Genomic DNA, 22,678 nt, shown 5'->3' on the forward strand with positions numbered 1-22,678 from the left:
TCCCAATTGTCTGAATTAAACAGAACTGGCTTACGAATTCTAGTTCAGCAATTGCATCCCAGAGCTTCCATTTTGAAGTCTTTATTTCAGAGTATGAGGACTTAGATTTGTTCTACACCTGCAGCAGAATGGGCCGGTATACTTCTGAGGTGGGCAAAATGGACTGCGTCACTTTAGATTTCAGGTGGAGCTCAGATTTTTTCATTGGCCCCCTACATTTTTTTAAAGCCCTCTGGAAACGGAAAATTAGCAGAATATGGAAAGAGCAGGCCAGGACGTCTAACCTTGATGAGCATTTTTTCACTGAAGAGGCTTGTTTCCTACTTGCCATCTGAAATAGTACTATTCACATGAAGAGTCTTGCTACCACCTTCTACTGAATATGCAGATTGGGCCCTAAATACTGGATTGTTCTGCCATCGAGATCTGATTATTGGAAAATCTGAGATTGTACTTGTATCCATCTATTCCCATACACAGAAACTACTGTTCTATTGAGAGAGCCGGCAATCACTGCCAGCATATAGCAGGTGTCAATATGGCTGAAGTCAGGGGTATGTGAGAAGCTGTGGGGGACAGAGGTGGCATCTGGATTTGCTTCAGGATTGACAGAACAATTCAAGCCAAACAATCTGCCATGCTGGAGTGGGTCTGGAGAGGGAGAAGGTAACTCTCTGCCCAGCCATGCCTAGCTCTACTGGGTTTCACTGACAGGGAAGCTCCACCTTCAATGAGGGAGCCCTGCCAGCTAGGAGCACCCTATGCACCTGTCAAAACAGTGGGTGGGTGGAAACTACCACAGGAAGTATTCCTGCTAATGACAGCTAGCTGAAATCCCCCCAAATTGGGTGTTTTAAGAGCAGAGTAGCAGAATTGGGCCAGAACAGGGTCGACTGGATCCTGTGGCAGTAACAGGCCTGGGAGTTGGTGCGACAAAGAAGCATGCTTCCTCCTCCCACCTTCAGTCCTGGCCAATATGAGTGGGATCGTAGTTAATGGTGGCCATGCCACTCCATCAAGCCCTGCCACTGCCAGCCAGTCAGAGGTTTGGACTGCAACCTTAGGCTGCAATCCTATACCAATTTACCCAGGATTAAGCCCAACTGAACTCTGAACTAAATGTCTTCCAAGCAAAGATTTATAGGATTGCACTGTTAGTCCTTGAGTCTGTGTGTATGCTAGATGGTCAATCCAACTGTTGGTCTAGGATGAGTTGTAGGTCACTGAGAATACATTGCAACAGTTTTATCTGTAGAAGCCAGTTTGCGTATGTTCTGTCACTTTTATACAGAAGACAACTTCTGATAATGCTCTCACTCATCAATTGGGTTGGTATCGCAGCGTTAAGTATACCTGCTGCAAATTTTTCAGGTGTGATTCTTTGACCAAATGCACTGGAACAAGTGTGGTTATATTATACAGCTTGACTGTGGGTTGTGTGGTGTGTTGTGGGTGGTAGTTGGACGTTTGAGGTTGTTTGCAGCAGGCATGAGATTTCCCATAAGGCAGTGTTTATATATCCATCTCATAGTGCCCAGAAGGCCAACCTGTCATGTGGATTCCAGCTAGACTCAGGCTGAAGGTGGAATGGATGTTGTTGAAATCCTGGTGGAATTTCTCAGAAGCCTCCTTCCTGTGGTGAGGAGCTTGAGAAGCATTGCTCTGGCAAACTACAGAGCTGCCTGGCAGTGCCATAGCAGTGCCAGCTAAGATATAAGCCAATTCCCAAATTTGAAATCATGGTGGGTAAGGATAAAATAGTGAAGATGGATGGCCAGAAGTGCTGTGGCAACAGCAGAGATAACACTCCTGGTAGCTTGTAGACTGTTTGTATAGGGGATGATGGTGGGCAGAGCAACTGTGAACTCATTCACACTTACCTGTGCTCCAGGCACAGGTCTGGGCTTTCCAGGTCCATGTCTGAGCATTTTTTAGTTTTTGTTTTGTTCTGGTGCTTTTCCTGCAAAAACATGCTCTTTACTGCTGAAAACAATTTTGCAGAAAACCCAGGAAAGCATGGAGCACAAGGTCAGTGTGGATGGTAAGCCATGTCAACAGCTTGCTAGGGTTGTGTTTTCTGGAAAATAGTGGGTTGTAGTTTCCTTTCAAAGAGAATGGCTTTCTGAGTCTGAGCCAAAGTGCATTTACCACTTCCCTCATGCCATTAGCAGGGAGCAAAATGGGGGTTATTTCAGGGGAGGGGATATGGTAAGTGAAATTGCGGTTGGGGGCAAAATTGATCCACAGCAGTTTCACCTTTGGGTGAAAAACTGCTTAGGTGCTGCCTTTCTTTAAAAAATGCCAAACCTTTATCAGAGCAATGCTACATAATCCCACTGTTTTGCTGCACCCCAATTTTCACCATTCTACCCTCCCCCTAAACCTGATGGCCGTTTCAGAAATGCTTTATTGACAAACAGTGAAATATCTGTTCTGATACCTTTTGTCTTAGCCCTAATATCTGTCTCTATTTCTAATATGTTAACTGTGAAAATAGCATGTGAGGCATCTGATAAAGTTGCCTCTAATTCACAAAGTTGTTATGCCATAGTCAATATATTAGTCTTTTAAGATGTCACAAAACTCCACTTTTTAGACTTTTTAGTCTAATATTTATGGTGTTTCTATGTAGGGTATGTATGTATGTATGTATGTATGTATGTATGTATGTAATATATATATTGTATGTATTGTATGTATTGTATATATTGAAGTGTGTTGTTTAAGTTTTACGTAAATTGATGTATAATAAAGACTTTACATTTTTTAAAATAAATAAATAAATATAACGGTAAACAAGATTTAGAAAAAGAACAACTCCACTTTTGTCTTCTACAAAATAATATGGCTCTCTCATGTGATTAATCAGTTATACTGCGATCCTGTACTCACTTACTGGGGATACGGGCATTTGCAGGAATCTTTCTGAGTGTGGGGGCAAAGTAAAGCACTGAAAGAGAGGAGCAGACTAGTTTCTCTCAAAATAATAATATTGCTTTCTCAGATTATACAAATACTAGGAACATACAGGGCAATCCTAACTATAGGAAGGTGGCATAACTGATGTTGGCATATGTCACTCCAACCCAAATTCTGTTCTGGAGCCTCTTGGATGGGCAAATGCTGGCTAAGTGTGGGACCAATTTTCAAGGATTTCGCCCTAGGTCAGATGACTGAGATCCATAGGGCATCCCTCCTTGCCCTGTCCTGTCCCTTCCCCATAGTGTCTGCTTTGGAGGTCATATGCAAATCACTGGCTCAGACAGAGTGAAGGAATTATGCTGGCCTAGCCCTGACAAAAGTCTAAGACCCACTGAATCCGAACTCTCTAGCAGATCTTGGGTTTAAATTGCATTGATACTTCTTTTTAAAATAAAGCTGGGAATTTGTGTAGTATGGCTCATGTGGGGGTGGCAATTGGCCCCACTTGGACACTCATGCCTGGGAGTAAATTCACTTGAATGCTGTGTGACTCACACCTGAATAAACATGGGTAGGATTGAAGCTACACTGTAAATCTATGCCTATCTACCTTGGAGCAATCCCCAGTGGACACAGCGCATGCCAAGGACTGTGCTGTGAATTATTTACTAGCTGCTTTATTTCTTTAAAATGTATTTTTTCCAACAATTTTTTTAAAGACACGAGCCATTGCTTTGCCTCCCTCCTTTTTCTAGAATAATGGAGGATGCCTTTCATGAGGACCTGTGGCTGAGGAGTGGGCCCCTCTTTTGCTGGGAAATATACAGAACTTCTGAGATAAAACTGCTTTCGCTGGCACTCCTGAAGGGAATGAGGGTAGCAGGGTGCTCTTTACATGTTCAGACTCCTTTATTTAAGCATTTGTTTATTGTCCAATTTGTCTTTTTTAACACAAACTTCAGAAATGAAAACGTACCTTAGAAGAAGTTGAAAACAGCACATTTCCCTTCAATTTGCGTAAATACCAGCATTTCTCAAGCCTCGGAAGGTAAGGAAGGTGAGTACCAACTTCTTGGAGTGGACAAAGCAATGATCTAAGATTGGCTGTAGGCCACAAATAAATCAAGAACGGACCTACCCCAAGACAGGAAAAATATTTTTTCAAGCCTCACCTCACACTTACTTAAGGCAGAGCTTCCAGGCTTGAGGTGGCCGAGTCATCACACAAGCAAAAAATGAACACACTAGGGAAAGGGAAGGGGTCAAGTGATCAAAAAACCAAAATGTGGAAGGTTAGAAGGGTTCTCATTTTGCCCATGCCACTTTCAGTAGGTCCGCCACATTATTGAGAACGGCTCAGAACGTAGGGTTGGGGACGGGCAAGTGAAATACCACTCCTCTCGTAAAATCTGCAACATCCCGTACTTCATTCCAGTCGTTCCACCCCACTCCCACCTCACAGCTAAAGGCTCTTTCTCATGGCAACTTTAGCTGCATGAGACTAATTTCTATCCTGCTTGGTAACATGGTGAGAAAGCTGTTGTCATGTGAGGGTGCCAATTTGCAGCAACATTCAACTAGTTTTCCAGCAGGGCAGTGCCACCATGGGGTGAATCCACTGAATATATTTTACCCACTTGACCGCTGGATACAGCTATCACTGAGGATTGTGGGAAGGAACCATGTTGCAGGGGCTTCCGTGCCACTTGGGGTACTAAGAGAGCTTAGCCTGTGGGTCTTTTTATGCCTATTCAATCATTTTAATACTTTTTTTAAAAAAGCTGGCACAAAGGACAATACCCTCAAGCATAGTTTCTTGCTATTTTACAGGAATACCAGAAGCTGCCATATAACAAATATATTTGTCCAATTAACTCAATATTGTCTGCTCTGATGGTCAGCAGGTTTCTATGAGCCCAGGCAAATCTGTCCATTTTGGATTCTCTCAGTTTCTCATTTTTCAAGACTGAAGTTCATCTCTTGACATTTCCACAGTTCACAATTTTTTTAAAAAGAGAAATGTCCTCATGAACTTTTGTCAGCAATTGGTGCGAATTTCTCCTATTATGCATTGTTTTGTATGCATTTTACCTAAGATACATATTTTTGCAAAGCAGCATTTCCTAATATAATGCATTTTGGTGTGTTGTTTTCACCAATATGTGCATTCTTATGCATACTTCACCCTAGTGTGCATTTTTTTTTTTAACACACATTACTTGGCTAGAGAACCGCATTGCAAAATTTGGAGAAGTGTGAATTTTGAAGGACGGCTGTGCTTGGTTCACATACTGTATTGTTTCGGAAGGTAGGTTCAGCTTTAAATGAGAGCTGGCTCTACCTTTACCCCCCCCAGTCACTACCTGATGCTACCAGATACTACCTTTTAACTGGGGGTCCTGGGGATCGATCCTGGGACAGCCTGCATGCACACAAAGCTTGTTCTCTGCAGGTAAATAGAAAGCTCAGTTGGTTTTTATTCTGTCAACTAATTCATTCCCTCCCCCCACCCCCAATTTTTAAATTGGCATTCTGGAAGCTAACTCTTATCCCCTTAACTCATATTTACTCATTAACTATATAATGCTAAACATGGGCTAGTTGCTTCATAAGCAGAAGATTATGAGGGAAAGTGTTCTGTATTGGTTACAGCCAAAATGGTGTAGCCAAAATGGCAGCAGTCTGCCGATGTTGTGGTGGGTACAACTCTCATCATTCTCAGACAGCACAGCCTATGGGCAGGGATGATGGGAGTTGGGAGTTGAACAATGTCTGCAGGTCATCATATTCACATTTACCTTTTAGATGTTGGAGCAATAGGTCCAAAATCCATCAGGAATGGCCACTGGCAGAGGAAGAGGAGTGCGGGGGGAGTGCACCGCCTACAGCAGCACAATCCCAGTGGGGTACCATCGCGGCTGCCCCCCCGTCTGTGCTGGGTGCCATGCCCCCGGGATGTGCGTCAGCCCCGCCCCCACCTGCTCTACGCCCCCCGGTGCTGGAGCATGAAGCTCCACCACTGGGAATGGCATTACCTCTCAGCCTCATCTGCTGCAAAGGGTTGGTGTGAGCATAAAAATGAAAATATCTTATTTTTTATTTTTATAGCTTTCCCAGAAGAATGAGTTTACTCAAGGGCAATATCTGATTACTTTCTTTAAAAGAACTGTTCTATCTGTTTTAACTTCTTGAATTTTTATCGTTTCATTGATTATTTTCCTATGTTTAGCAGCTTAAAACGATAAATAAATAATCCCATGCAAGCTGCCCTGGGGTTCCTTGGAAAACTAACCGGGTAAATAAAATGGAATTTTCCTATAACAAGATTTTCCATGACAAAGGAATATCCCTTGCCTTTGGACAGAAAGTAACAGCAACGACGACGGCTTTGGGAAGAACATTTTATTGCTAAGCATATCCTTGAACGAAAAGGCAATTATGAAAAGAAAAGAACAGGCGAAAAAAGAAGGGACGGCAGGAAGGAGAGGAAAAAGATGAAGAAGCAATAACGGCACAATAAGATTAAATAAAAAAATTCAAGGTTCTGTCCATAAAACAATAGGGATATGGTAGAAGCCCACATACAGAAATGCACATGTTCCCAAAAAACTGTCCAATAGAAACAGACACCAACAAAAAAAGGAAAAGAAAGGTTGGTTTTTCCTAATTTTTCTTTTTAAAAAAAGATAAAGAAAGAAAGCAGAAAATCATTTCACAAGACTCCAAGACTCCAAGAACAGCAGCAATCTTTTACAGACATCAAGATATAATCAACTCCATGTATGTTCGGCCAGTTAGGTTGCCTAAATTCGTGCTTTTTATACCTTTTTAAAACCTGTCTTTATATATATTTTTTCTCTGTTGTAGTGTAAAAAAATAATTAAAAATAAAAAACAAACAAACCTCACACACACTGAAAAGATTTGTTAGCCAGGTAAGCCACTTCTCAAACCATATGAGAAGGCTGCCTTGTTTTTTTATTTCGTTCCCATGTGCGTGTGGGCATTCGATAACACTTCTTCAAAGTCAAAGGTTCATGCGACTTATAAACACCAGCAAGAGTAGATTTCTAAACCTAAACAGCTGATTAGATTTCATCTGTACACAGAAAAATTGTACATTTTAATATGCCAGAGTCCTCTATAGAATTTTTGTGGTCTCCTTGTCTCTCTCATTCTTTCTGTCTGTCTCTCTTTTTTGCTTAATTTTTTAAATGTTTTTTTTGCACATGATATTTATGGCCAAAAAACCCCCAGTTGGTTATTTGTTTTCCCTGTACAGCAAGTTGCTCTCTTAATGGAAGGAAAAATAATAAAAAACAACAATTGAAATTAAGTACATTGAATATAAACAACAACCCAATGAAATCTCAGAGCATATGTACAACAGGGTACCCATCTAGAAATTACACCAGTCAAAAAGAAAACTGTAGTAAAATATGTAAACAAAATCTTTTTTTCTTCTTAAAATCTTTTTGACACAGATAACTGTGACAAAGTTAAAATGCACACACTCTTCATATTTTTAAAGTTTAGCTTTTTGTTGTTTTGTAAAAACATTTTTTTCTTTACAACATTCTCATTTCATCTTAAGACTTTAACAGCATTTCTGTTCCAGTCGTCCCATCAAACATACCATGATAAATATATCTGTATATATATATATTTATATATATTATACTATTAATAAGCTCCTTTAGTTTTTTTATTTATTTCTGTGTGTCATAGAGACTTCTTAAATTTATCTTCTTTCATATAAAAGATAAAGGAAAGGGAAAATCGGGGAAATGGAAGGACAGCGAATCAGAAATGTCAAATCTACAAAATTAAATTGTTACATATGAAACACACCTTCATGGTTTTCTTTATTTTCTTTATTTTTAAAAAAGCACCCACCCCTATTTTTGTACTCGTTCATGACATGTTTTTGGCTCGTGCGACATTTTGTAGATCTTGTCACAAGTTGAACTCAGTATACTCTTTCTAAACATTCAATTCAACTGATTTACTATTGTTTGCATTCATGCATTACCATCAGCCAAGGAGCCAGAACCCAGAAAATGGCTCCTTTATTTTTGCTTGGTCTGTTCGATTCAGAATGGCTCAGTATTTTGTTTTGTTTTGCTTGGTTTGGTTTGGTTTCTCAGTCCCTTTTATTCCCCCGTAGCTCGGCTATACTAATGTATACTAAGCAGTAGTCAAATACAGACAATGGGGGCCCCTAATCAAAGAAGAAACCATGTTATCTCCTCATGACTTCAGTCATAAATATGAGAGCCAGATGATGGCTGGGGGGCATGGAGGGGTGTGCAATTCTCCATTACTGTCATTCTCAGCATCGCCACCATCACTGCCACCCCATCAACTGTCCTTTGTTTGTTTGTTTGTTTGTTTTTACGTTAACAACTTACTGCAGACAACAAATTCAAGAGACAACACAACCTGATATGTAGAGCAAACACCGTCAGTAGAACTTGAGTTCATATATGGCAACAGTCTCTCTTTATTACTATTTCTTTAAAAAAAAAATATTTCCCCAAGGTTTCTTCTTGACTTATGTCCTGGCTCATTCTCCCAAAAACCCTCACAGAAAATGAAAAGAACTCAGACAAAAAACATAATGAAAACCCCACACCATTTATTAATTTTTTTCTCCCCTCCCCCTTCACAACTTGGAAAAAAAAGAGAGAGATAAGCTGGTCAGGGCCAGATCGGTGGTTGCTGTTGTTGTGTGTGTGTGTTTTTATAACATTTGTCATTTTTTTTCTTTTTCTTTTTTTGTTTGTCATTTTTTTTCAAAATAATTGAAACTAAACAAAAACAACAAAAAAATTAGCGTACAGTCAAAGATCATGAACATCATTAAAGACTCACTTGGAGATACGAAACAAGTAAGCCATGAAGTCTTCTGCCTTTTGCAGAAAAGTTCAGCTGAGGAGGAGGCCTGAAGGCTGTCCAAGTCCGCCAACATGGTAAATGCTGCATATGCCTTCTTCGGAACGCTAAGTGTGCTTTATAATACAGTAGGGTACAGAGTTTGGGGACTCCCGAGTGGTGACTGAAAACTTAGCACGTCAACAGCCGAAATGTTTATTCTCAAGATTTGGTTTTTTTTTTAATTAAAAAAAACCACAAACTGCAGCTCCCAATCTCGTTAGCTGTAACAGTTTTTTTTTTTAAAGATTCAGTTCTATCTCATTAAATATTTATATATTTATATATATAAATAAGTATTTTTTATAATTTTTTTCATTTTATTTTCATTTATTTTTATTTTTTTTACACGTAATATTCTTTGTCCTTGTTTTTCTGTTTCTTGTGGCCGCTCTTTGCGCTCTGCTGCTTCTCCTTCATGAGCGTGCCGTTGCTCTGGGCCGAGTTGCTGATGTAGTTCCGCGTCTCGTCCACCTGATAGGACCCCTCGTCCCTGTTCCTGTACTTGTACATGGCATACAGGAGGATCAGGATGCAGAGGGCGGCGGCAGCCACAATGCCGACGACCATCCCCGTCGTGCTGCTCGACTCTCGGACCACCTCTGAGGCCCCCGGAACCCGTCTGATGCCTGGCTCCGTGGGGTTTGCTGTGGGCACATTACGGAACATGGGGGAAGTTATTAGCGGGCTCTTCAGCTTTGTGCTGTCTAGCTCATAGGCAGTGGGCAACGGAAGCAAGACTATGTCAGGCTGGGGTTTGAGGTCACGGTTATTCATGTTGCCAGCTGGCAATTTGGGCACCATCCCAGTCGAGGACGAAGCTGTGGAGCGGATCAGCTCAGGGGACAAAGCTGTGGTAGTAGTAGTCCTACCAGTTTCGGAGACTTTGTTAGGTCTAAAGTCCTTGGCTTCCCATTTGGGTGCGTGTGCTTTGTAGCCACCTTCGAAGATGGAAGTGGAAAGGCTCTTATCTGTTACCAAGGAGAAGGTGGTGTAAAAATCTTCATCATCAGTAGGGGGTAGGTTAGAGTCAAAGGTTTCCCCTGAGCCATACCCAGATATCACCAAGCCATCATCATCACAACCATCGCTGCCTTGGTCCGACAAGCAAGGTAACCCCGCCTCAGAGGTCATGGACAGGGAATCTTTGGTGGTCTCAATAATGGTGAGGAGGGGGCGGAAGGTAGTAGGGAGTGTAATGAAAGGTGCACGAGTAGCAATAGGAGGGATATCTAAAGGGTCTTCTACAAGAAGAGGGATAACTAATTCACCTCCTGGACAGAAAAGAAAAAAAAGAAAACAGTTAGTACGTCTTGAATACAGTGCTGCACGAGATGTTCAGCCCGCCCAACTCAAAAGGTGTGTGTGGATGTGTGTAGTGCGGGTGGGGGCCTTAAAAGTGTTGATCTAGCAGGTTTTCCATTCTTATTTCTCCCAATGGGCACAACCTTTCAAGGGATCCCTTCAGTCTTTTCACCCACCTCACTTAAGATGCAAATCCATCCTCTTTTAAGCTTGGCCAAAGCAGGGCGTCCGCGATTTGGCTTTCGAAGATACTCTCAAAGTAACTTGCAGAACTCAACAATGACACGCTTCTTTTATTGCGTTAAATACTTGAAGCTCTTTGGGAAACTGTCGAGTTAAATGGTGGCTTGCCACATGGGGAGACGGCACTTTCTTTTTCAGGTGTTGCACTTTGCTTTCTCATTGTTCCCCCTCCCCCCGTTATACATATGTACTTAAGTTTCCTCAAATGCTGCACAGCAGGAGGAGATTGGATGATGTGCAACTCTAATTCCATAATTTGCCATTTGCCGCTGGAAGTAGGAATTTCAATCAATGTAAAGTGACTGGTTTAAAATGTTTCTTGGAGAGCCCGTGAGCAGAGAATTCTTACAACATTTCATTTTGCACTGAAACCTTATTTAACGGAACGGGAGCTGCATTTGGTAGATGGTACCTAACTTCTGGGAAAGTTTGATGGGTCTGGGTTCTACTGAATTAGGAAGAACAGTCTGCTACTGCTGATCTGTGCTGTGTGCATGTGCTATTACTTGCATAACCTGCATATGTTTCACACACACAGTGGCATGCAGCTTGCAAAGGTGTTTTTGGTGGGGGAGGGGTGACATCACACATGCAACGTTGCTACGTCCTGACATAACATGCATGAGTGTGAGCATCACACTTCCTTCCCTAAACTGGGCATAAGCTTTAATATTTTAATACTCTAATTTACCAGGAACATTTAGGGGACTAGCCTGGTCCCCCTAGTCCACTCACTCCACTCCACTGCGCACACAACATTGGGTATTCCTAAAAAGTTGGCATATTAACAAAAACATAAGAGCATATGTTCAAGAAAATTAACTCTGTCCTAAGCATTGCTGGCAGAATATTGGTTGATCTTTTTTTAAAAAAACAAAAACACACACATCAATTTAAATGATATATATTTGGGCAGAAGGAGTTTTTAACCATCCTTTGTGAGGTGGAAGGCGAAAAGGTAATTTCAGAGCCTTAACAACATACATATCTTCAGCTTAATCATTTAAGTTTGGATACAGACCTTGGGCTGTAATTATTCAGTAGGTTTCAACAGGGGTCAAATGCTGGAAAATGGGGAGTCAATGGAAGTGTTTGTATTGTGCTAGGAAGAAATTAACCTCACACAAGCAGAAAGCACCCTTCTGCTCTTGATTCAAGAGTATCAAGCACTCAGGAGCTGAGAACACTCCTGATACACTCGTCGAAGAAGACTGGTTCTAACGAAGGAGATGAGCAAAGCTTTTTGCCATAAGTAATGCCAGTTTTAGTATAGAACAATGGAGTACAAGGGTGAATGGTCAACTGCTCACTTTAAATGTGCAGCTCACAAGGAGGCTGAAAAATGACCATGTTTGTTTATATAGTATTTTGTAGATGCTCTTCACCTGCTTTCTGACCCTGTGAAGTCAGCAGGCACAAAAGATTGCCTTTATTTTCTCTCTCTGGTCTGGTGGCTCTCAAATGCGACACTATTTTTAAAAGGCAAAACTCCATATAGAGGTCTGTGCATCAAATGGCTTGATTGCCATGACGTTTCTCCCATTTGTTTGTTTGTTTGTTTGTGTGTGTGTGTGTGTGTGTGTGTGGAGAGCAATCACTCAAATCAGGAGGATGCTGACTGTACAAGAAAGCCTTAGTCTGAAGTACCTGCCTCAAACATTATATTACGCTCTCAATCAGTATTGGTAGTCATCAGGAATAAGGGCTACTCCAGACATCCTTTTGGCGCTGCAATTCTAGACACCGGTCCACACTTTAAAGTGCTATTTATATATAAGTGGGCTTGGTGCACTGCTGATCTGCCACCTACCCAAGGCCTATATGAAAGGAAACTTTTCTCCCCAGGGAAAATAATCACGGCTATTTTGCAATTAACTGCTTGGATGTGGTCGTAGGAACATAGAAAACCTTCTGTTCCAAAAAGAATCACTTTCATTGTATGGATTACTTGTATTTAAGGATGATTTTTCTTTTGCATTGACATGTTCTCAGCCGAGGCTTCAACGGATGGGAAGGATGAGTAGATGTCACGTTAATGGAGGGTTTGCCACCTGCTTTGTTCTCAAGGGGGAATCTCAGAAAATGTCTATAGATCACCTCTCACCAAGTGCGTGGGGAGAGGAGGCTCGGTATAATTTTGACAATGAAGGGAAGTGGCAGGTAACAGAGCCTTTCAGGAAGGTGAGGCCAGGAGACAGTAAAGATTAGGGTCCAGGATCCAAAGACAAGTTCCATGCATGTATACTTGCTTGCCACCCTTTGGGTGCTTCTAGATGTGGATGATTGCCAATCTGCCATAAGGCAAAAGTGAGATAGAAGCTCTGCTTCCAGACTTCTAACATTCTGTAGCCAAGTGAGAATTCCTCCTTTCCCCAGCCATATTTTTTGGGGGGTGGTGGGGGTGAAGGACTTTTATTGAGTCCCCACCACCACCACATTCCCAATCCTGATTAACCCCCTGCTACAGTTTATGGGGGGGGGGATTATGACTATAGAGTCAATACTATTAGGAAAGTGATCGATCAGAGCGGGGGGCGGATCACAGGATCTGGCCAGTGGGCAATGCCATTCCCCACAGGTCCCTTTGCCAGGTGGCTGGGATCATCTACCAGTAATTCACCTGATGCTAGATGACTCTACAACAGCTTCATCTTTCAGAAGGAATGAACAAGGCCTTCTCAGTGATGTTACTACTGGGTGTGGATATCCTTTCACAGCACAAGTTTGTCTTTAGGATCTATATAGCTGCCTCTTGTCTAACTCCTAATGATTATCAGATCATCTAATGTAATGCTTTCCTGTTAGGACTCTATGGACATGAGTTGCTTTCCTCCCCATCTTCCAGGCACCAGCTGCCACTTTGGGAGAACAGAATATATGAGAGGGTTTCAACTAATGAGTCCTGCATAAGGACCTCCCCCTGCCCCCACCACCAAAATTGTTTTTTGGGGGAGGGGTCCGGTGAACCCCTGGAACAGCATACAGGGGGCAGATAGGGGGTTGTTCCATCTGGCAAGCCAAACGTCTTGTCCTGACAGAACAACTTCCTTATACATATAAGTTTCTCAAGATCCAAAGAACAGAGATTTTCCAGGTTTTGTTCTAACTATAAACTTAAAGTTAACCTATTCCCTTTCCCTGCCTGGCTTGTATTCCCAGCAGAAGGTCACACATTTATTGAAATGATTTGTGCTGACAACAGACTGCTTCGGGTTGAAATAGAAAGGAACATATAAAATGGCTTCTTCTTCTGCATTAGTGATGCCAAATCAGCTTCTATTTGGCCAGATAAAAATGCAATAGATATAATGACCAATCCATTTGGAGAGGGTTGAGTTCTGCTTGGTTAAAACAAAACAAAAGAGTAGTCTGGTGGAGTGGTGGGGGGGAGAAAGACACGACATGTAATATATATTGCGAGATTTTGTTCTTTCTGTTCTTGGGATAAGCACTCCATACTCCTTAAAAGTTAGCATTTTAAAATATGGGATCTATACCTGCTTGATAGCATCGTGCTTTCCTTTAAATTAGCAGTATCACTGGGGACATATAAAGTCTACCGTTAGCCTTGACGTCTGCCCTGCATTTTGCTTTATGAGTGTATTTATAGATACATAATTCATACCTCTGGGGCTGATCTCCAGTAAGGGCCCTTCTGACACTGGAATGGATGGAGTGTTCAGAATTTAATAAGAACCTTGCTGAACTGTGTGAATGTTGTGGGCAGAGAATGAAGGCACGGTGCATGAAGTAGCCAAAGTTGAATGTGTGTCTATGTGGAAATAAGCAAGCTGCCTCCACTCCATTTTGCTCATTTTTTGTGACCAAGTCAGTTTCCCTAGGTTTCCAGTCACAGAAGAGAAGTGGGACCAAAAAACAAAATGAAACACAAAAACACACCATATATAAAAAAATAATAATCCTAAAAGGGTCCCCTTCAAAGTCTCATGATGAGGAATACAAAGAGGCATGCTATGCTTTCTCTCTCTCTCTTCCAGATGTGGCAAAAAGGCTTTTAAATGCTTGCCAAGAAGCCCAGTACGGTGTCTCCACATCCTCAGGTATTTGAATTCCAACATCTAAAGGCTCTCATTTGCATTTTATGCTTATTCCTTTGCATTGAAACTCAGGTGCACTTGTGGGGAGGGAATATTTCTGCTTTGGGAAAGAACTACAAACATTTTCTTTCTTTTCTTCTGAGAGACACAAGTTTGTACTCACAGTCTTTTCTCTCCCCACTTTTCACAAAAGGAAAGAGGGAAATGGCATTGTGTTTTTTAAAGTCCTCCTTCTTTATGGCAGCTTGCTATGGGCAGAGAGGGGAGTATTCAAGCCGCGGTCCTTGAGCTGCTGAAAACCTGATGTTAATATGAAGCTGCCTTAGCAGCTGAGTGTTTTTAATATTCTCCCACCTCTGTCCTAGCTCATTTAATTGAATCAGACAGGCAATACTACAAGGAAGGGACCTCCCTCTTCCATCACAGGAAACCTTACCTTACTGCTTGATAGATATTACATCCCTTGACTATCTCTCAGGAAGACGTTTGTGCCCACATAAACCCTACAAGATCACATTCACTTCAAATGAAAGACCTGGCATCAAAGAGTCCTCCTCTAGAGAGCTGTTAGAAGTATGGAAGGTGCGAGCAAAGGATGTTTTAGTAGTGTAGCCTGCTTCACTGGCCAAAGCTATAAAATTTCCATCCTAAATTTGTAACCAAAAGAAAAGTGAACATTTACCAGTAAGGGACATTTGTACATCTGCAGCCTAGGGATTTGGGAAAGCTATTCTCCCCACCCCACTTTGAGTTCTTAGCTTTCCTGCTCGATGTTCTTGGATAGTATTGCTTTTAGGAACTGCAGGTGCAAATCAGACATGCAGCTGAATCCACAACCAAACTGCAGAGTCTTCATTGCTTTCAGTAGACAAACAGTCAGATGTATGCTTCCAAGCCCAATTCAAAGTGCTGCTTTTGACCTATAAAGCTCTTTATGGCTCAGGACCCCAGTATCCTCTGCAATGAACCTGATACGAACCTACCCAGACCCTTAGATCTCCATTAGATGCCCTTCTCTTGGTCCCCACTCTGAGGACGAGGACAAGGAAAAAGGCCTTTTCACTTGTGGCTCTCCATTTATGGAATCTTCTTCCCAATGAGGTCTGCCTGGCACTGAAATCTTTTTGGCACCAGGTAAAAACTTACCTCTTTTCCCAGGCTTTTGATGGAATAGGATGCTGTTGTTTGGTCTTAGTTGTGCTGCTGAAGCATTTTGTTCCTGTATGGACGGTTCCTTTGTGGATTTTTATATCTTGTATGTTTTTATTGAAAGGCTGGGGTTTTGTTACCCATGCTTATGCTCTTTAAAATGTGGGAAGTAGCTTAGGAGACCTTGGGGTGTGTGTAACAGGTGACTAACTAGTTTAAAATGATAATAAGAATGATAATGTGCATCTCCATTTTTTAAAAACTCTCAACTATCTTGCTCAAGACTTTACACATTTAGATAGGTGATAGATAGATGATAGATAGATAGATAGATAGATAGATAGATAGATAGATAGATGATAGATAGATAGATAGATAGATATAGATAGATGATAGATAGATAGATGAAAGATAGACAGATAGATAGAGATAGATGAGAGAGAGATGTCTAACAGAATGTAAATCAGTTAGGATGATACAGGGTCTACACCAGTAGGACTACAATGTATCAGAAACGAAACCTATTTATTAAGGAATGTATTAGTGCCTACTTGGAGGTTCTTTGTGATATAAACAATGGCTGTTCATTATCTTGTGCGTATCTGAAGAAGTGTGCATGCACACGAAAGCTCATACCAAGAACTAACTTAGTTGGTCTTTAAGGTGCTACTGGAAGGAATTTTTTTTCATTATCTTGTAGTTATGCTAACAAACAATTTATTAGGCTGTTATGCTATTTGGTTAGTGTTGGGATAGGTTGGAGAGATGACTCTCAACTTGAGGTTGAGGAGCAAAAGCAGCTTGCTGAAATTCATAAAACGTGACTAGCTATAACTAGGATTCTGCTAGTTTCATAAGGTTCAAAGGAAGCTCTTTACCTGAGTTTGGGTGAGTGGATGGAGGTTTTGGAAATTGTTTTATCTTGCTTGATTTTATGCACCTAGGTAGAAGGGTAGAAGGAGATGTTCTGCCACAGGAATCCCAGCAATGCAGTTGAGTGCAAAAACTAGGTGTGCTCTGTGAAAAAGCTAGATTATACTGGCCTGAGTTCTTGCCATAAAACAACGTGGTCTTGGATCTTCTCTTCTTTCGCAGAATAAGTTTTTCTTGTATGCCATTATTATTTCTTTTACACCTTACTACCCCATGTGAAATACCTCAACTAGTATTACTTTTTCTGCATGCTATTTGACTGCATGCTATTTATTCCGACCCTTTAAAAATTCTACCTGTTCTGACCAAAGGATGTTATTATTTTTCTTTTTCTTGACAGAAATCCATGCAGGAATGAAGAATCTCCATGGGTCAGGAGTCCTGACTAAGATATTTTTAAACATGTTATACAGGTGAAAGATATCATGATTCGATCTTCTACCACGGCAACTGCAGAATGCGACGCTAAAGAAGTACATTTGAGAGTATCTTCTTGAGCAAAATTGAAGGAAAAGGTTCAACAATGAAATTTAGAAAATTAGGTAGATCCTTTTGCTGGAATGAAATGGTGGTACATTTAGGTCATGGGGGCCGTTTTGCAAAGCATGCTGGGTATTTCCTTTGTTTGTTTGTGTAGAATCTCCCCACCATACTACATAGACATATAGGTTGAAAAGGAAGGACTCTACTTGAGAGGGGCTGGTCGCAAATGGAAAGCTACCACTGGTTCTGTTACCCCTCCTACAAAAGTGCAACAATACATATTGAATGCAGATTTAAAAAGTAAACATAAAAACAAGTATCTTGCAAAAATTAAATGAAGGGATACATCTATAGAAGCAAATGATAATAATCATATACTGAAAAAGTAATAAAAACCACAGCAAAGGTTAATACTCTGAACTAAAAGCAACAACAATAACAAGTCATTCGCTTTACTACAAAAAAAGAGAGAAGACTGAAAATAACTGGAAACACAAGAAAAGAACCCCCAAAGCATCTTTAACAAAATAATTCTAATAATAAAACGAAATACACATATACAAATAATCAGAAGAAAGCATACCACATTGATTTCATATTGTCAACTTACATCAACAAATTGCCCGCATGTTTTTTGGCATGAAAGAAAAATTTATAAAAGAAAGTTGTGTAAGAATGCTCTTGGATAAGCAAAATTGCCACATTTGAGAAACTTTTGCTTTTTTTATTTTGCTGTTGTTGTTTTTTCCTTTTTTTAAAAAAAAAACTTTTTTTATCAAAATGTGTATTATTTTCATTGTTTTTAAATATAATAATTATTTACGACAAAGGGTGATACAGGGAGGCAACAACACATACATCCACACCACATAACGTGAAAAATAATAAAGAATAAAAAATAAATCCTGCACTGCAACAAATCAGAACTTTTTTCCTACTGCGTTTTGTTCATCTTGCAAATTCCGAATTTTGTTTTTTTCCGAACAATAGTTAATGGATTGTGATTTATATATATATATAAAATAAAAGCCTGGGGGGTGGGGAAAACCTGTACACCTTATTGTCACAGAATTTGTGTTTTGATTGTTTTCATCTCCATATATCAGAAGTGCAATTCCCCAAGCACAGCTCAGATGCAACCTCAACCATCTATGGAACTTGCACGAAAGCAGTGTTCAGCGGATCACACCCTCAGTGGTGTTTGAGAATCAATTTATTTGCCTTTTCTTTCTTTCTTTCTTTCTTTTTTCTTTCTTTCATTTAATTGATTGGAGATATAGATATATTTTTTAAAAAAACAAAACAAAACAAAACGGTTTCTTTTCTTTGTCCTAAAATTTGGAGTGTGTGTGTTTTAAGGAATGGATGACTGCACATAAAATTTTAAATGATGCTAAAGAAAGGGTGGGTGGGTGGGTGGGAAAGTGAGGGGAGACTTAATGGGAAGATAAGATGCCTCAGGTGGATGGAGTGGGGTTGTACGGTCTATGAGTGTACTACACAAATGAAGATGATGGGAGTGAACGTGTAAGTCAGTTGCCATGTCCATGTAAGTGCAGAACGGAGTGATCTAGCGGCATTAGAGCTTCTGGCTGTAAGGAAGGGATGGGCAATATACAAAAACAAATGAGCATATTCATGCCCATCAACAAAAAGAAAGAACAGAACTCTAACATTGACAATCTCACAAACCCTAAGCTGCAACTTCTTCAACATGCAAATTACAAAAAATTACTAAGAAATATAATAATAATAATAATAATTACAGTTTCATTAAAATTTCTCAAATGTTAAGAACAGTTCAGACTTTTTCCCTATTTAAAAAGCAGTAAAACATACAAACTAATAATAATAATAATAATAATATTAAAAAAGAAAAAAACAAGGAAACTATATTTTATGCATAGGAGTTGGAACAACTTCAACTGCAGCTCTGCTCAGCTTCATCGTCGTATCATAATCCTGATCATAATCTCTTCCAGTGTCTATTAAGTCTTTAATATCCAAGTATTAATTTAGTTTTGAGACATGAGAGGTTCCAACGCACGCAGCCATGATTGCTCAAAAGGAGTGGGCTTTCTGTAGTGCTTTCACGATCCTTCTCCCCATCTCAAATTTAATGGATGTTAAAATTATGCTTTAAATAATGCTTTAAAATCAGGCCATTTTTTCCTTTTTTTTTAAGAAGGAAGGCTGTAGGATTCTGCAGTTGAGGTAGTCCCTTATTTAAAGAGGGAGATAGAGGGAAAAATTTCAGAAATCAACTCAATAATGTTTATGTTGTTAGATTGGAAGAAACCAAATCTAAGATAGAAATCCAACATTTGAAAAGAAAAGACATCAAAATAGGCATACTTTTTTATTTTAAAAAATGAAAAAAGGAAAGGAAAAAAGAGCACTTTATTCCTAGCAAGAAGGGAGAAGGGAACAACTGTTTGGGTTTTACTTTTTTTTTGTAATTACTTGGAAAGGAAAAAAAAAAAGATATTTCACACACTTTCAAAGATGAACAAACCAGATGCACACACTGAAAAGGAACAGACAAAGCAGTCTAGGGACACTTTTATCATTTCAAATTCTTTCCCATTTTAAAAAAAAAGGATTTAAGTCCCCCCCTTTTTTAAGTCAAAACATTTGGCAGAAAAAAGGCCACTAAAAACCCTCACCCTCCCTCTTACATTTGCTTTTTAATTTTTTTAAAAAAGCTATTAATTAATTTTAGAAAGGAAAATAAATAAATAAATAAATATGAGGGGAAAACGTGCAGTCTGGATGTACGTCATAAATAGACATAGGAAAATATAATATATATATATATAAGAAATTGGCTGAGATTGACAAATGGGGTTATAAAAATAGCTTAGTTTTACTGTAGGATGTTAATAATAATAATGCATGCTTAAAGTAAGTTGCATTTAGGGAAAGTAGAAGAAACAGAACAGCAAGCTAGGAAGGGAGGATGGGAGGAAAGGGGAAGGCAGGTTATTAGCAAAGGAGGCAATTCAAGGAAGCTTTTGGTATGTCATTCCACAACTGTCCACTAGGGGCAAAGCGCATTCCAGAGGGCGCCTGTGCAAGCTATGGGAGGTAGAAGGGCAAACAGGTAGGATAGAAATCGAAAACAGCACTGGTAAATCTATTTGCAAACGCTGTAACTGGAGATCAGGGTGATATGACTCAACCTTACAGTCCTCAGTTACTGAGCCTATCAACAAGCAACAACACTGAATGGATTATTCCTATAGGAATTATTTGTAGGGTCATTAATACTGTTTTAAGGTCTTCCATACCTCATGACTGAAGAGGCTCAAGTATAGCTCAATCCTATGTTTGTTACTGAGATATCATGTATAGGATTGCAACCTCCGTAGAACGGATGGCTGATATTCACTCCTCCAAATGCAGGAGAATTTTAGTAATGTGTGTAAGATAAAGATGGAATAAAAAATATCTTCCACTGGGACAGCACCAAGTAGTAAATAGCTCGAAACTGCACTGGATCACTAATTAGACCTGGCAAACAAATAATAATAATAATAATAATAATAATAATAATAATAATAGTTGTATAAATATTATTATTATTATTATTATTATTATTATTATTATTATTTATTTTTTATACCTCGCCCATCTGGCTGAGTTTCCTTTGTCAGGGAACTAACTTACTAACTAACTAACAACAACAACCCGGAACTGGTAGTATATGCAGATTCTATTCACAAATCCATATGCAGGCAACGCTGCAAGATACGGACTGCAAAGTTGAGTCATCCATGAGCTGCTATTAATCTGCGAGCTTTTAATAAGCCACTGGGTTTAGAAGCCAATTGGATTAGAAGCCAATGGAAGGCAGTAGGCTTGTGCACAAGATATAAAATAAAGAATTCAAAGAGCTCTGCTTACTGGGTACTTTTCATAGCGTAGCCAGCTGTACTTTCAGACCCCACTGAGATAGCAGTGGCAATTGCCGAGGGCATGAATTTAACATTCACAATATGGAAATAACAGAACCGATCCTCCGACAAATTATTTGATGCCTTACTGAAAAAAGTGTCCCAGGCTGGTTGAGACTGAGGAGGGAATGGGAGCAGATGAGAACTGCCCCACCTCCACGAAAATACACAAGGTGTGAGGCCAAACTGGCATTTAGGAGGCCAATCATAGGAAAGACCACCTATAGCTCTAGTGGAGATGTGCACTGGAACTCTATACTGCCCCCCTTTGGGGAATGGGTTACATACAAGGGATGTTCAACCAGAAAGACAAAGAAACCTGGTTGGGTTAGCTTCAGGGACAGTATAATCAAAATACTTTGCTTGTGGAACCAAGCCCAGCTTATTAATTGTTGCAATGCCCTTTGAAGAATGCTTGTAGAATATGGAATAGAGAGGACATTGGTCTGTAGATAATGTGATGGGGCTCTTTGTCAAAACTTCAAAAGGTAAAGTCCCTGGGTGCTATTCCCTAGCAGGATTCTTAGCCTCTGGCCCAATGAGGTCTCATGAAATTTCACAAAAGGGCACTTAATTATGCCCTGACTTGATTTCCAAACTGGAGATTTGTGTCCCTCCTTTGTTTCATTAAGGCCTCAATTCTGTAGCCACCTACCCATGGAACACAATGGGGCTTGCTTCTAGGTAGACACCTAAAAGATTGTGCTGTAAAACTCAACCATCTCTGCCACCAGGCCATTCCAGCCATTTACAACTTTTTTAAACTCAAGAACCTATGGCACTTATCACTATGTAGGAATGCTACCACTTTCTATCAAACCCCTAGTTTTAATTGCTCTTGCCTACAAGCTTCAGGCAATACACTTTGGAGGGAACCATGACTATAAAAGTGGCATGAATGCGCTTTGGATGTTAAGGTTTGCTGTGGGTCTTTCCATACTGACTTTTCGTTACATTTTCAAAATAATTATTTTCAGGCTGTGCAACAAGTTAAATCTCTCTCTCTCTCTCTCTCTCTCTCTCTCTCTCTCACACACACACACACACACACACACACACACACCAGATTGTCATGGTAGGAAACCTCCTAGCAGGAAGATCTTTCAGCAGCAGAGCAGATGGCCTTCACATCCTGCTTTCAACAAGGGGTGTGACTAGATTACCCCCCCCCCCCCCACACACAAGGTCCCTTCCGACATTAAAATGCTATGATTCTAAAGGTTACTATGTTCTTGCTAGGACCCTTTTTCCCTTCAGTTTTTCCTTCACCTTCAATTGGAGACTATGTTGCTTTCTGTCTCTGCTTTTCAGCAAGTATCGTTGGCTTGCAGAATTTCCTTCTAGCCCCACACCTGTCTTTTTATGCGTGCAAACATCTGGTCACAGGGAGACTGTTGTTCCCTTCTTTCCCATTTTGATATCCCTCTAAAACCTAGGACAGAAAGTGCTCCCCCCTCACCCTGACACTTCCAGCCTAGTTGGAAAAAGGGTCCTTCAGATTTTTAAGAAACATATTCCTGCTGCAAAGCCCAAGCTACCTAACCTATATGCCCTTTGTGTGACAGGTGATTTTAAGATCATTTAGGTGTATTTCCCATGTCAAGGCAGGACACAGAGACAATTCACAACTCTTCTTAAGCAGCTGATTCCATCGTAAAAGGCTACAGTGGACGCTCGGGTTGCGAACGTGATCTGT

General features: G+C 40.3%; 1 protein-coding gene across 33 annotated transcripts in view; it reads right to left on the bottom strand.

Moving 5' to 3' along the window:
- Positions 1-6,309: 6,309 nt before the first annotated feature.
- NRXN3 (neurexin 3) overlaps positions 6,310-22,678 on the bottom strand; it is a 1,209,742-nt gene continuing 1,193,373 nt past the window's right edge. For 21 of the 33 annotated variants that reach the window (XM_083500855.1, XM_083500831.1, XM_083500827.1 and 18 more), the window contains one exon: positions 6,310-10,129. In XM_083500855.1, coding sequence (XP_083356981.1) covers positions 9,201-10,129 — 929 coding nt within the window. In that variant the 3' untranslated portion in view covers positions 6,310-9,200. Of the gene's footprint in view, positions 10,130-17,609; positions 17,632-18,322; positions 18,619-22,678 lie in introns of those variants that run through there. The other 12 variants (XM_083500839.1, XM_083500837.1, XM_083500847.1 and 9 more) reach the window with 4 other exon arrangements.

This window comes from Podarcis liolepis (genome assembly GCF_965112155.1).
Source record: "Podarcis liolepis genome assembly, chromosome: 1".
NCBI classification, from domain to species: Eukaryota; Metazoa; Chordata; class Lepidosauria; order Squamata; family Lacertidae; genus Podarcis; species Podarcis liolepis.